The 15,319-nt window shown below is 41.8% G+C and overlaps 1 protein-coding gene across 10 annotated transcripts in view; it reads left to right on the top strand.

The window, feature by feature from the left end:
- Positions 1-15,319, top strand: part of PUM2 (pumilio RNA binding family member 2) — a 104,915-nt gene that overhangs the window by 34,556 nt on the left and 55,040 nt on the right. For all 10 annotated transcript variants that reach the window (XM_025212308.1, XM_025212306.1, XM_025212307.1 and 7 more), the window contains 3 exons: positions 10,157-10,262; positions 10,600-10,787; positions 11,467-11,639. In XM_025212308.1, the coding sequence (XP_025068093.1) occupies positions 10,157-10,262; positions 10,600-10,787; positions 11,467-11,639 (467 nt within the window). The remainder of the gene's footprint in view (positions 1-10,156; positions 10,263-10,599; positions 10,788-11,466; positions 11,640-15,319) is intronic.

Below are 15,319 nucleotides of genomic sequence, written 5' to 3'. Positions count from 1 at the left end.
TTTCCCTGAATAAACAGAAGCAGCAGCATTATGCCTACACCAGGGATCAGCAACCTACAGTCCATGGCCCAGTCTGGCCTGTGAAGCCATTGGATTGGACCCACAGAGTGGATGCTTTGGCAGGTGGGGGCTTTGCCCACACTGCTGCTGAACACTTTTCGCATGCTGTGTTATAGCAGTGGCCAGGTACTATGCTGGTCTTTGACATGAGCTGGGTCATTCTGGTCCACTACCTGAAAATGTTGCCAACCCCTGGCCTACCCCCTTGTGATGCCTGACTGGGAGCATAGGTAGAGCCTGCTGCGGTTTATACACTTGCACAGAGCCCTTTGCAGTGGTGGCGTGGGGGATAGTCCAGATGTTGTGTTTTAGTGTTAGTGCTCCTTTTAGATATACGGAGTAGGTCATGCCGAGCTTATTGATTTAAGGTAACCTCATATTGAGGGAGACATCTTCATTGAGGGTATTTTATTTGTTTCTGTGATTATGAAAGCTGAAAACTTTTGGGGGTGTTTTTTGGATGAAAGTAGAGTTTCTAGTGTAATAGCATGATTCTAGTACTTATCTAATTCTCTGTTTAATGGGTTCTTAACTTTCCTGTCTTTCATTTGGATTGCATCTTCAGTATATTTTAAAGTATATTACTGTGCATTTGCTGATTTCAGCTCAATGGATTGGTTCATTTTATCATTTCTTGAGAAGACTAAGGAATTGTGAAAGATGGATCAAATGGCAGGGTATTCTGGTTTTGATTCTGGTTTTAGTTTTTGTCTCCTTATACTAATCAAGTTCCCCTTCCTGCAGAAATGAATTAATTACTCCTGTATCACCCATAAGAAGTAGTAAAGTGTTTGTAGTTTATTCTCAAATGTTTTATCTGGTTTAGTGTGATGTTACTAAGTCTTGCTGTCAGGAACTTCGAGCATTTTTCTTTCTAAATTTCATTTTTCCTTTCCTAGCTAATTGTTTTGCCCACTTAAACATCCTAGTACTGCTATATTTTTTCTTTATTTTTGTTAACTCCAACTTGTTTTCTTGATGATGAAGGCCACAGGGTTGAGATTTATAGTAATCCAGATATGGTCTCATCAGAGCTACTTAATCATGATTCTTATGAATGCAGGAAATAACATTTTTAATCTTATGTCTTAATTTTAATTCTTCAGTAATGTTTTGTATCTTTTAACCAAAAACCTGTGTGAAATCTTATATTTATCACATTTTGCAAACTATGGCTTAGTAATTATCCTTAAATATGTGAATAAATATGCTGGAAAAATATATAGATAGTTGCTTATCCCTACCTGAAAGCTTGTAAAGAAGATTTTTTTTCCAACTTTTTGAGTTGGTCTAATAAGATAATCAGATTTACCCAAAGAACCTTGTCTGCCTATGTCCTTAGACCAACATGGTTACAGCCTATACCCCTGTCCCTAATGAAGATACTTTGTTGTATTCTTCTTTATGTAGTATTTTTCTAGATTTGATTTTTCCTGAAATGTATCCGATTCCTGCTCATGTTCTTAATTAAGTCAGTTTATTTTTTTCATATCCACTTGAGCCTAAACACTTCCCATTTTCATATTTGCATTTCACTGGTCAGGCTGTTAAAGTTCTGAAATACAGATTTAATGATTTTAGGACTAGATTTGATATCCCAGGACTAATCTTGCCATTCAGTATGACCATTTATTGGCAGTCTTTCACATAGCAGTATTTGGTTTAATAGCTTGTTTAGTCTAATTCATAAGTTTAATACACACTGGCCTAGAACTGTATACCATCATGTTAAAACCTATCTCTTGATCCACTTATGTTTTGCAATGCTGTGATAGTTTAATCTGTCAGAAGCCAGCCTCAAAAGAAAAATTTTCATTGGAAAAAGATTCACTGTCTTCCTGCTTTGGTCACCTGAAGGCTGACTATACCTTTAGTTGCCTGTACAATCTCATTCTTTTGTCTTATATCTTAGTCTTATCTTGGAGGCTTTCCCCTAATTTCTATCTCTTCTATGAGTCTTCCTCTTGTGACACATTTTGAGCATTCACTCATTGATTGAGAAGGTGTGTTTATAAAATAATAGTTGAGTAATTAATAGGTTTAAAACAGTATATCTCCAAGGGTTAAACCAAACCTTACAAAAAGAAAATCATGCGGTTCATGGTTAGCAGCAAGGAAGGGAAAAAACATTGCCTAGTGATGAGACAACTTCTGGAATACTATCCAGCTCTAGTGTAACGTGTCAAGGAGTAGGTTGGATTAAATGCGTATGTTTCAGGGCAATGATATAAGAATATTGAATCTTTAAATGAGAATGAAGAAGCTCAGTCTATGTAGGTGATTAAGGAGTAATTTAGAGATTTATGGATTATGATTAAATTGCCTATCTGTTGGGAGAAGGTATTTGGTACTAAATGACTCAGTCTATCACAGGCATAGCAAGATGCAGTCTCTGGAAACTGATGTTGAAATTGAAAATAAAACATGATTCTAAATTTTAAGGGTAATGAAACATTGAACCAGTTTACCAAGGGATGTGGTAATTTTTTGTTTCCGTTACGTGGAGTCTGTAAGTCAGTATTGAATGTCTTCTTAAAAAACCCCAACAAACAACCTCTCTTCAAGTAGAGATGATTGGATTAGATACAGAAAATAGAGTGAAAAGCTTGTCATGTGGGAAGTCAGTCCAGATGATCATAATGATCTTTTTTACCTTAATCTGTAAGAACTGTTTTAAACTCTTGATTCTCTCTTGTACAGCTGGTTTAATAGGATGTTTGGCATGTTTGTGAGAGGGACAGGCTGTTCCTCTTTTATTCTTCCTCCTGGTATGACACAAGGAATAATTGATAAACATTTTAGTTGTTCATTCCCTTTGAAAAGCTCTAACTAAATCGTAATATTTTAATAGAGATTTGATGTATGCCATACTCATTGGCAAGCAAAATTAAATTGCCTACAAACTCATCAGGGGAGATCAACAGCAAATAGGTAGAGCCCTTTTCTCCCCAGCACCACCTGGGGTGACGAGGAACAATGGTAATAAGCTGATGGAGAATAGGTTTAGGTTAGAGATCAGAAGGGAATATTTTACAGTTAGGGTGGCCAAAATCTGGAACCAACTTCCCAGGGAAGTGGTCCTCACCCCTATCTTGGGCAAATCAAGAGGAGGTTGGACAATCACCTGTCGGGGGTCTTGTGACCCCAGCATTCATCCCTGCCTGTGGCAGGGGGTCAGGCTAGATGATCTGTTCAGGTCTGTCCTGACCCTAGGTAGTATGAAACTAGATCAGGAAAGTTAACTTCCACCTGAAGCAGGGAAATGTCCTACCTAGGCCTCATCTACACATTACACTTAAGGCTTGATTAATTGTTTAATCACGTATTGTTGTAACCCAGGTGCATGTTGAGTCACTTAATGGTGTGATAAAAGAAGGCACAAATTACAAAGTTACTCCACAGAAAATGTGAGATAACTTTGTGGCTTGTTCTTATCGTGCCATTAATTGAATGTGTAGCCAGGTGCTCCCCTGTGGCTGGGATCCCCATCAGCTGATGAGGCTCTCAATTTTAAGGGTGTATCACCTGCTGCACTCCTTTTTAAGATGACAAGGCTTGCAGCAGGGGCAGCACATGGAATGCTGTGAACCTTGTCAGCTGTGGGGTCACAGCACAGGAACTTGCCTTCGGTGCTGGGGGAGCCTGGGATCATGATCCTGGACTCCCGCTGCACCAGCAATAAAGCATGATTGGATCTGATGCTGGATCCCATAATAACATCTCCTACCATGCATGTATGGACTGGCAGGAGGCATGATTATGTGGATCACACCATAGGGCCTGTACCTGAATGTCTAGAGGGGCCCTTATATACTTCCACTTCCACTGTTAAGTGAAATTTAAATGGAGAATCCTTTCATTTAGGAACTATACAAATTCCAAACAGTTCATTTCAGTCTCTTAAGGTGTAGATTATGTATTGGAGCACAGGAAGCTGAACTGTTGAAATATGAGATTGAACTGTTGTAAAAGAAGAAAAAAATCTTAGTTTGGCATGACAAATAGAACCAAGGTGATACTTCCCCTGTATGTGGCATTGGTCAGACCGCAGTTGGAGTACTGCGTCCAGTTTTGGGTGCTGTACTTCGAGAAGGATGTTGATAGACTCGAGAGGGTCCAAAGGAGGGCCACTCGTATGGTTAGGGGCTTACAGGACAAGCCCTATGAGGAGAGACTGAGGGACCTGGACCTCTTTGGCTGCTGCAAGAGAAGACTGAGAGGTGATCTTGTGGCCACCTACAAATTCATTAGGGGGACACAGCAAGGGATCGGAGATGCTGTGTTCACCAGGGCGCCTCTTGGGGTAACAAGGAACAATGATCACAAACTGACACAGAGCAGATTTAGGCTAGATACCAGGAAAAACTTCTTCATGATAAGGGTGGCTAAAATTTGGAATGGGCTTCCAAGGGAGGTGATGCTCTCCCCTACCTTGGGGGTCTTTAAGAGAAGGCTGGATAGGCATCTAGCTGGGGTCATCTGACCCCAGCGCTCTTTCCTGCCTAGGCAGGGTGTCGGACTCAATGATCTGTTGAGGTCCCTTCCGACCCTAGCATTTATGAATCTTGACTAATTTTCACCGCACTCTTCTCAATGAGGCAATCTGTTAGTAGACCATACTTTTCTGTTTGGCAGAAATCCTTTGCACTGATTCAAAGGTTAAAAGTATGTTACCCCATGTTTAGCTTTTCTGAACATCCCAATCACTAGCTTCTAAGCACCAGGCAGATAATGGAATTCATAGAGAATAGCTCCATCTGAGAGCCCAGGATATAAACATGCTGGACCTGGACCTCCATGCCACTTTTATAATCTGATCAGGTCCACATTTGATTTATATTATTCTGTCCATCAATTTTGTGGGTTTTTTCAGTTAGCTCTAATATCATGTAGGAGAATCTCCAAACTAGTTAGTGTTGGCATGCACCATTAGAAGTACTGTTTTCTTTTTCTTAAATTAAATGTAATTTTTTGTAGAATTATGAAAATGTTTTATTTCTCTAAACTGAAGCATTCAAGGAACCTGGCATAAACTAGCCATAGATTCATATTTTAAGGTTAGATGAGAGCACTAAATCATCAAGTTTGACTGTCTGAGTATCACAGGCCATTCCGTTTAACTCAGTTATTGCCATATTAGGGGATCAGGCAAGGGTTCCCTTGGCAAGCGAAAAGGGGCAGCAAACAGGGCAGTTAGTTCGAAAGCAGTTCACTGGGAGGGAGAGAAACTAGGCACCCGATCCTGCTCTGGGAACGTCGGTTCGCAGGTCAGTTTGCCCCTTTTTCAAGGGGAGCCTTTATACTTTGTGAGAGGAAGCAGGGAAAAAGGAACCTTTTGGACCATGTAGCAATAAACAGGCCAGCTTACAGGTGAGTTCACTAGGGAAGATCTGTTTGGAAGAGCAGCAAGAGAGAGGCGGCAGATTAAGAGACCCAGAGAAATAGTTGGAGGATGTCTCAGTGCCAAAGCCGCTGCCACTGCCTCTGCTTGCACCTGTGAGGTGTTTGTCCCGGCAGGACTGCTCACCGTCGAGGCTTCCCCCCAGGTCCTGTTCTGGCACTGTGGAGACTGGCTTGCAGGTTCCTTTGTGTCAGCCAGGTGTGGGAGTGCCCAAGATGTGAGTGGTGCCTCCTTGTGGTATACCTCAGGGAGCAGGTAAGAAGGCTACAGGGGGAGGTGACAGGGCTCCAAAGCATCCTCCACCGTGAGGACTTCATTGACTGGATGCTAAAGGAGACCTCTAAGACTGTGGAGGAAGGACTCAAAAAGGCAGCGCGAGAGAAGGGAGAGGACATGGACTCCCAGGAAGGTGGAAGCTGGAAGCACCTGCAGCAGTTCACCTGAAAAACAGATATGGAGCCCTAGCAACAGAAGATGAGCATGTTCCGTCGGTGGAGGGGGACAGGCCAGGCCTCCCCAAGTTTGGAAGAATCAGGACCACTGCCACCAAGAAGAAATGACAGGTCATGGTGGTTGGAGACTTCCTTTTGAGGGGTGTGGAAGCATCTGTTTGCCAGCCTGACCTGTTGTCTTGGGGAGATCTGCTGCTTGCCCAGAGTGCAGATCCAAGATGTTACGGAAGGATTACTGAGACTCATCTGGCCCTCTGATGACTACTCCATGCTGTTCACCAGTGATACTGCCAGGGAAGACCCTGAGCAGATCAAAAGTGACTCCAGGGCTCTGGGTGCATGGGTGAAGGGGACAAGGGCTCAGATGGTGTTCTCAGTCCTTCAGGTCAGGAGGAAGGGCCTGAGCAAGAATGGACACATCCTGAAGATAAATGCATGTTTGCACAGATGGTGTCACCAGCTTGTCTTCTTTGACCACGGGATGTTGTTCCAGGAGGAAGAGACAGATTCCACCTGACAAAGAGAGGGAATCTCAGACAGGCTCGTTAACTTAGTGAGGAAGGCTTTAAACTAGGTTCGCTGTGGAATGGAGACCAACTGAAGTAAATGGGGAAGTGAGTGACCTGTGATACTGTATCCAGAGGAAGTGCAAACAGGAAGGGGCAACAGGGGAGGCCTTCTCATTCTTCCTGGGAAAGTAAGGCAATTGGCTAATTACCTCAGGTGTCTGTACACGATTGCACGGAGCCTGGGAAACAAGCGGGAAGGATTGGAAGTCCTCACACAGTCTTGGAACTATGATGAAACTGGAATAGCAGAGACGTGGTGGATGCTCACACGACTGGAGTGCTGTCATGGATGGGTGTAAACTGTTCAGGAAGGACAGGCAGGGGAGAAGAGGAAGAGTTGTGTTTTATGTAAAAGAGTTGTATGATTGCTCAGAGCTCCCGTATGAAACAGGAGATGGGCCTATTAAAAGTCTCTGGGTTAGGGTCAGAGGGAGAGCGACAAGGGTGATGTTGTGGTAGGGGTCTGCTATAGACCCCCAGCCCAGGAGGAAGTGGTGGATGAGGCTTTCTACAAACAGCTAGTGGAAGTTTCCCCGATCACAGGCCTTACTTCTCATACGGGACTTCAATGTGCTGGGAGGGCAATACAGCAATGCACAGGCAATCCAGAAAATTTTTGGAGAGTGCTGGGGACAACTTTCTGGTGCAAGTCCTGGAAAGTCCAGTTAGGGGCCTTCTTGACCTGCTGCTCACAAAGAGAGAAGAATTGGTGGGGAATGTAGTAGTGGGTGGCAGCTCGTGGCAGTGACCACGAGATGGTAGAGTTCCTGAGGAAAGTAAGGAAACAGAGCAGCAGAGTAAGGACCCTGGCCTTCAGAAAAGCAGACTTTGACTCACTTAGGGAACTGATGGGCAGGATCCCCTGGGAAGCCAATCTGAGAGGGAGAGGAGTCCAGGAGAGTTGGCTGTACTTTAAAAAAACCTAACTGAGGGTGCAGGCACAAGCCATCCTGATGTATGCAGGAAGACTAGCTAGTATGGCAGACGACCAGCTTGGCTTTGCAGAGTACTCTTCAGTAAGCTAAAACGCAGAAGAGAGGCTTGTAAAAAGTGAAAACTTGAAGAAACAACTAGGAAGGAGTATAAGAGTATTGGTGGGGCGTGCAGGGATGAAATCAGGAAGGCCAAAGCACAATTGGAGTTGCAGCTAGCAAGGGATGTGAAGGATGGATTCCCTCAAGGAATCAATTTTTAAGCACCAGGAGGAGAAGGTGATTAGGAACAGTCAGCATGGATTCAACAAGGGCAAGTCATGCCTGACCAACCTGATTGCTTTCTGTGATGAGTTGACTGGCTCTGTGGATGTGGGGAGACCAGTGGATGTGGTATGCCTTGACTTTAGCAAGACTTTTGATACGGTTTACCACAAATTCATGCAAGCAAGCTAAGGAAGTATGGGTTGGATGAGTGAACTGTAAGATGGATAGAAAACTGGCTGGATCATCGGGCTCAGAGGGTAGTAGTCAATGGCTCAGTGTCTGTTTATTTAGCCTGGGAAGAGAAGACAGTGGGGATTTAATAGCAGCCTTCAACTACTTGGCAGATAAGAGAACAAGAAGCAATGGTCTGAAGTTGCAGCACATTTAGATTAGATTTTAGGAAAACCTTTCTCACTAGGAGGGTAGTAAAACAGTGGAACAGGTTATCCAAAGAGGTTGTGGGCTCTCCATCCTCGGAGGCTTTTAAGACCTGGCTAGACAAAGCCTTAGCTGGGGTGATTTAGCTGAGGATGGTCCTGCTTTGAGCAGAGGGTTGGACTAGATGTGACCTCCTGAGGTCCCTTCCAAACCTAATTTTCTGATTCTATGATTTATCATTTCATTCACAAATTTGTAGAAGACTCTCTTGCGTCTGAATTTAAAAAAGGAAGTAACTACTTTTTAGTCTGAATCTGCTTTTTCTCTACTGTGCATTTCAGCAGAGTCCCACCAGAATGCATATGCTCATAGGAACTCCTAGTGCAAATCTGTGTATTTGCATGGTTACACTAAGCAAGAATTGATCTGTGTGTTGAAAACGTATCATTTTGAACATGTCGGTGTGTAGATCCTGCTTACAGTTGCCTAAGAATCACCTATCCCAGGTGTTTGTGTTCCCGAGTCTCCTTAGGGACTGAATGTTAGGTGTACTTGAAGGAATGGAGTGTGTGGCACCCTTTTTGCCCAGTGGCTTTGTGGCTAAGGCAGTTGCCCAGAAGTGGGAGAGATCTGTCTTGTTTGCATTCCTCAGTCTATGGTGGTTTAAATGTACAACTCTCTCCTCCCAGGACGGTGTGTGTCCTGACTGTCTGCAGGGCTGAGAGCATTCCCCATTCTTCTTGTTGAAACTGGCTGCATAGGAAGGATGTTTTTTATTATTCTTTTACGAAACCAGAGTGTTATGTGTTTCCTTGTAATTTTTGCACATATATAGATAAAGACAAACTTGGTCTTAATGTATCTTGAGGACTTTGATATGCATTATTTTGACAACTATAATAAATATCAGTAACAGTATAATAAGGTAGAAAGAATTATTAGGAAGGAAAACATATATTTTAATGTTGAATGTAGTGCTTGCTTTCTATAATACTGCAGTATGAGTTCTTTACTGAAAGATGGAACAGAACATGATGTTCTAATATTGAAATGGAATAAGATTTTTCCAGCCTTAGAAGTAATATTCTTCTTTTCTTGCATACACTGCACACCCGAATAAGACACGCACCTTATTTTTGGAAAGCAGAAAAGATTTTTCCAGAGTCATGGGCAGCTGTGTGACAAATTAAATCCTCCTGGGAACATATAATGTCCAGAAAGTGTGTCATCAGGAACTTCCTGGTACACCAGACTGTCTTGTGATGCGAAACTTGCTGGACATACGTTCCCAGGGAGACTTCCTTTGTCGCACAAGGTTAGGGCCCTTGCAAAGAGAAGTAGCAAGACTGTTACTTCTCTACTGTAAGTAGTTCTTTATATAACTTCTTGTAAATAAAGTGTTGCTTACACTTCACAAGTCTCATCGAGATACTGCCAGCAGCTTACTTGCTTCTGGCATCAGCTACAGTGCTAAGCCAGTGGCTGGGGCTGTGAGCGGGTTAGCAGAAGACTGTCCCTTCGGTTTGCTAAGCAGAGGTAAGCAGCAGCTGCATGGCATACACAGCGTCTCCAGGTATGCTGCTTTTCCAGAGAAGAAAGCTTCCCGCACTTAAGACGCACCCCAGTTGGGTGGGGAAAAATACATGTTCATGTGAGAAAATACAGTAACTTTGAGAACAGCACACTGCTAAAAGAAAACGGTTGGTACAAAGTTTCTAATCTCTAGGTCCCCAATTCAAATATGTCAAGGTTGGAGTTGCCTAGAGACATTTGACTAACCATCACATAGATGATACTTTTTGAAGTTTGAGAACTCGGTCCATTTCTCTGTAGATAACCATACGTCTTCAGTATAGTGGATTGTCAGTTCTTGAGGAATCAATTCCTAAAACTAGATGCTGTCTTTTGACACTCTCTAAATGTTATTTTAGTACAGTTTATTGCCTTACAGTACTATTGTAATATTGCTAAATTACTAGACTACTTTGTTGTACTCATAAAATAGATCCCTTTTGTCATGTGGTTTTAAAATTTTAGTTATTCATAAAGTAAAGTAACATTTTAAATGAAGTAAAGTAATTTTCCTTCTTCAAATAGCTTTTACCTGCCAAAAAGTTTTGGGAACCTGATGATTCAGCAAAAGATGGACAAAAAGGAATATTCCTTGGTGATGAGTGGAGAGAGACTGCATGGGGAACTCCTCGTAAGTCATTGATCTATATGCATTTAAAGATTATTTCTGCTAACTAAATGTTATCTGAAAAGTTTTATGAACCTTAGGATACATTCAGTTTTAAGCTTGTTTTTCTGTAGACTAAAAAAATCCATGCTGAATGAACTGTAGTGGTATGCCAGTAACAATTAACTCCTTAAAATTGAGGTTTGGAATTTTTATTAAATGTATTCAGTTATAACTTTTAAGAATAAAACTGACATTATCATATTATTACCTCTTCTGGTGATATGAAATTAAAAACTTTGTAAGTTTCTCTGTAAAAGTCCACTCAGTAATTTTTATTTTATGAATTTATTTTAAACAGACCACTCTATGTCCCAGCCTATTATGGTACAGAGAAAGCCTGGACAGGGTTTTCATGGAAACAGTGAAGTAAATGCTGTATTGTCTCCTCGATCAGAAAGTGGTGGCCTTGGCGTGAGCATGGTAGAATATGTGTTAAGTTCCTCTCCAGCAGATAAATTGGATTCTCGATTTAGGAAGGGAGCTTTTGTAAGTAATATAATGCTTTACGTTTGCATAGTTACCTACTGTAATCCGTATATTATTTTAACACAGTTAAATTTTCTACTGCATTTGTCTACTTCTCATCTCTTTGTTCTCCTTCTGCTGAGGAAATGCAGTGTTCTTACCCACAGTTTTCTTTGTTTGGAGGAGTCTAACGTGAAGGGGTTAGTGAGAAACAGTTTAGAGATCTTGAATATACAGTTTGTGGGATATTATCATGTTTATCTACCACATATGTTTCAATCAAAGTAGAAAAAATAGTACCGTGTAAATGATTTTGCTGCTAAAGGTATTAACAACTAGCTTTTAAAATACAGAATTCTTTATTCTAGAGCGTCATATTGGTTATGTTCTAAAACTAACGTTTTTTAACTATGATAAATAGTTTTAGCAATCTAACATGACATTACTACTTTACCAGCACCGCTATAGTTAAGGTTGAGTTAGCTCTTCCATTATAAATCCTGACATTCCCTTTCATATTTTGGCAATTCTAAATTGCATATGGTTGATACCCATCAAGTTACTCACCAGATGCAATTTCATTTAAAACAAAATGTTTGTGTTGTTTACATGCACTATAGTGTAGAACTAGGTCACCTGATGGTGCTCCTCCTTTGTGTTCTGTTGAATATTCAGAATCAAACAGATTCTTTTTCCTCAGGGCACTAGAGATGCTGAAACAGATGGACCAGAGAAAGGAGATCAGAAAGGCAAGGCTTCTCCATTTGAGGAGGACAAAAACAGAGATCTTAAACAAGGAGATGATGAGGATGTTTCTAAAATAAATGGCAGAGGTTTGCCAAATGGAATGGATGCCGATTGCAAAGATTTTAAGTAAGCGTTTAACTGTTTCTCAAGAAGACAAGCATGTCTCTAGGAATTATTACAGTTCTCATTTGTGTGTCAAATTCAAACATTTATCCAGCTGCAGATTGATTCTTCTTACCTTACATACTCCCCTTCCTACTGTGCCACGTTTACAATGTCATTAGCCTGTGTGTCATTTCTTATGAGTAAGTTCATCTTACTTTTTAAGCTTAGTATTTCTTCAAAGTACCTGCAGAATGTAGTATGTAAAATGTATTAAAGGGGACTGAAAGTTTTCACCCTGTTAACAAACTATAAACTAAACTTCTTCCTCTGACTTTCTTTTTAACCGTAACTCTTCATACTTGATTCACTGCTTTAGGGAGTTAGCCCTACAGAATTTTGACTTAATGGCTACTTTTGCTATGGAGCAATGCACCCTTACATTGCATACCCTGTGGGAAACCTGAACTAATTTTTCTACAAAGGGTATTGTATTTGAGCAAAGAGAAAAAATGCATTTCTCTTCTGAACCAGTCGACACCATTTTTAATGCGGATTAGATAAGTAACTGTCATTAGCTATTTTGTTTGTTTCTTTGCCTTGGAAAGAGAAGGACCAAACTTGGAATTTGGATTTTTGGTCCCAGGCATAGAGGCACAAGTATTTGGTATTTGGAGGAGGCTGATCACCTTGGCATCTAATCACCTATGTAATGTATTGAATACAAAGATAAACTAAATCAGAAAACTAGGATATACGCTACCGCTCAAAAATATGTTGATATGAGAGGGAAAAGAGAGGGGTGCATAAAACTCAAGGAATTATTTCCATTGATCTATAATTGTCCCATAACATTTAAATGTTTGGGGTCCTTATTTATACTTTTGGAAGATTAGGAAATGAGTATTTATATAAATTCTGAGGATACTTTTTTTCTCTCTTTTCCAGGGTTATTTTCAGTCTTTTAGATAGATAAATTACCTGACTTGATATGCCAAAATAAAAAACCCAAAGATATATATTTTTTCTGATGCATGCTACTGTATCAAAAGCAACACTTTGGTTTAGAAATTTTCGTATGTTGTATATTGCACATACAGAATAAATTTATTTTTAGTCTGTCCTGTTTTTTCCTTACCAGAAGCAATAACAATATTAAACTATATGTCTGCCAAACTATCCTTTAAAGAGATTATATTTTTTGAGTTAAAGTAGTGCAAAAAAGCATCCAAAGCCAGTAAACCTCTTAAGAAATAAAGATGGCAGTCTGTCTAACGTGGTCAATTTGAAGTGGAGTTATATGTCCCTCCAAAATAGAGGTTTATAATTGAAGTATTGACACAACTTTAACTATAGCAACCAAAGAGCACCACTCTAATGAGCAAACCTATTTTAAGTGTATATATAGCTATTTCCTAAAAAAGTGTTTTGTCCTTTGTCTTTGTAATATCTCTCATTCTCTCTCTGGGTTTTCTTGTTGGTTTGGTTTTTGTAAGTTTCAATGTGTAATTATCTAATGAATGCATAATTTTGTTTAGACTCCTACTTTTATTCATACCACATATTACAAGCAAATAATAAGGGATGTAGGTGGTTTTTAACACGTACTTTTGAATCCTGATTCCATTACTAACTGATAAAAGTTCCAGGCTTCTTAAATACGTATAGAAATGTCATGATGTATAACTATTTTAGTGCTTCAGTGGTTATATGTATTCTCTATTTAAGCAGTTTGTTAAAAGAAATAGATTTTAAGAGTATCCTTTCCTTCACTCAAAAATCTGATTTTCACCTTTTGATCACCAGGGATCCTTGTTTTCTCTGTTTAAAAATTGCAAACTTTCTGATAAAAATAGTGAATACTCTGATTTAAATCCCTAAAATCCACGTTTTCTCATGATTAAATTGAAATGCCACAATATACATAGGTATCAGTTGAACACAATGTTTTGTTGATATATTTACAAGTTTAAAGCAATTTAGAAGCCTGCCAGTGCCTATAATGAAATATAGTAATATATTAAGATACCACTGTAATGAAATAAATTCTAAATACCTATACATTTTTAGCACTTGATTTGGTGTGTTTTATCATGGAAAATCAGCGCTTCCCCTTCCCCCTTTGCTCACCAGGACATGGGTCCAGCTGCACTTGTGCCCCTCACTGCTTTGTGTTGCTGAGCAGCCCTAATATGCTGGTGCCCTGCCTGTGCCATTGCCCCTCACTCCCCACCCACAGTCCCCCTACACCTGCTTGTGGCCTTCACTCCCTAGCCATAGTCTCCCTAGCTGAAGCGGGCCCCCAGCTGCCAGTTATGGGGTCACAGATCCAGGACTGCAGCACCCTGTCACCCTGCAGCAGTACCTAAGCTCCAGCTGCTGCACGTGGGAGGCGATGGCAGATGCAGTAGAGTGGGGCATGGAGCCTGGCTTCCCCTCCCCCATGGGTGGCACGTCCCGAGTGGGATCCCATGGGGAGGGTGGGGGGTGGAACGGATGTGGGCTCAGGCTCCACACCCTGCTGCCCTACCCCCGGGGCTTCTGCAGCCCAGTGGGCAAGAACTGGTGTGTCAGGACTGTGCAGAGTGGGGAAGCCCTATGCTGCTGCCACAAGCCCCCCACCACCATGGCAAAGCACGCCATGCCCACCTGGCAACATCAGGTGCGACTATGCAGAGTTGTGTCCCTCGCTGCTGTCAGGTGGGCAGGGCTTGCTTTGTCATGGTGGTGCAGGGTTTCTGGTGGTGGTACCAAGTATCCCCACCCCACTTTGCTTTGCTGCTCTGGGTCTTGCCCACCGGGTCGCAGAGGCCCCGAGGGGGAGGGCAGCAGGGCAGGAAGCCTGAGCCTGCAACAGGCAACCTGCACCCACCCCACTCACAAATCTGGGGGCACATGCCCCCCATTTCTCTCCCCCGGGAGTGTGTGCAGTGACGGGGAGCCAGCCTGTCCACTGCCATCTGTGGCCCCTTCCTGCTCCCTGCCCAGACCCTGTGGTCACACATTCTCACACCAGGCCCCAAGCCCTACATACCACCTGGGCTGGGCACCAGCCCCAGCCCTGCCCAACTCCCTCACTACGGGGACCTCAGTCCTCCTGCCCTCCCCATCCTGCCAGACTTACCTTTGGGGATCTTCTCTCCAGGCTGCCTGGTGCCCATATATATGTGTGTATATGCACATGCACATGGCGCCTCCTTCCTGACCAGCCTCCTTCCACTTCCCCCAGCCCCTTGCAGGCTGGAACTCTGGCAGCCTGCAAGTGGAAAACCACCATTTCCTTCATTTTTCTCCTTAAAATGAGAAAATCTGGGTTTTACTACGTTTTTCTATCGCAAACGGAAAACCTGGATCCCTGTTGATCACACTAGAAAATGTCAGTTGCACGCAGATTTGTTGAAGACACCCTTGTGTTTACATCAGTGAAAGTAACTTTTAATTGTAGAATAATGTATAGGTGAGAGAGAAGGTAGGAGTGTGAGCTTGCATCTACTCTAGGAGTACTTTGCCAATATAGAAATACCAAAATGCTGTTGTATCAAAGCATTCCTAATGCAGACACAACTTACACTGTCAAGGCTGCACTCCATAATGGTAGAACTCCAAAAAGAAAAATAAGGTTAACTAGTAAAAGCAGGGTTTTTTTCTAGTAAGACTTAATCTAAAAATAGGTGTTTTTACAATCACGGTTGTCAGTCAGGAAT

This window comes from Alligator sinensis, unplaced genomic scaffold, assembly GCF_000455745.1.
Source record: "Alligator sinensis unplaced genomic scaffold, ASM45574v1 scaffold200_1, whole genome shotgun sequence".
In the NCBI taxonomy this organism is placed as follows: Eukaryota; Metazoa; Chordata; order Crocodylia; family Alligatoridae; genus Alligator; species Alligator sinensis.
Note: the sequence above shows the minus strand (reverse complement) of the source record. Positions and strands in the feature narration are given on the sequence as shown.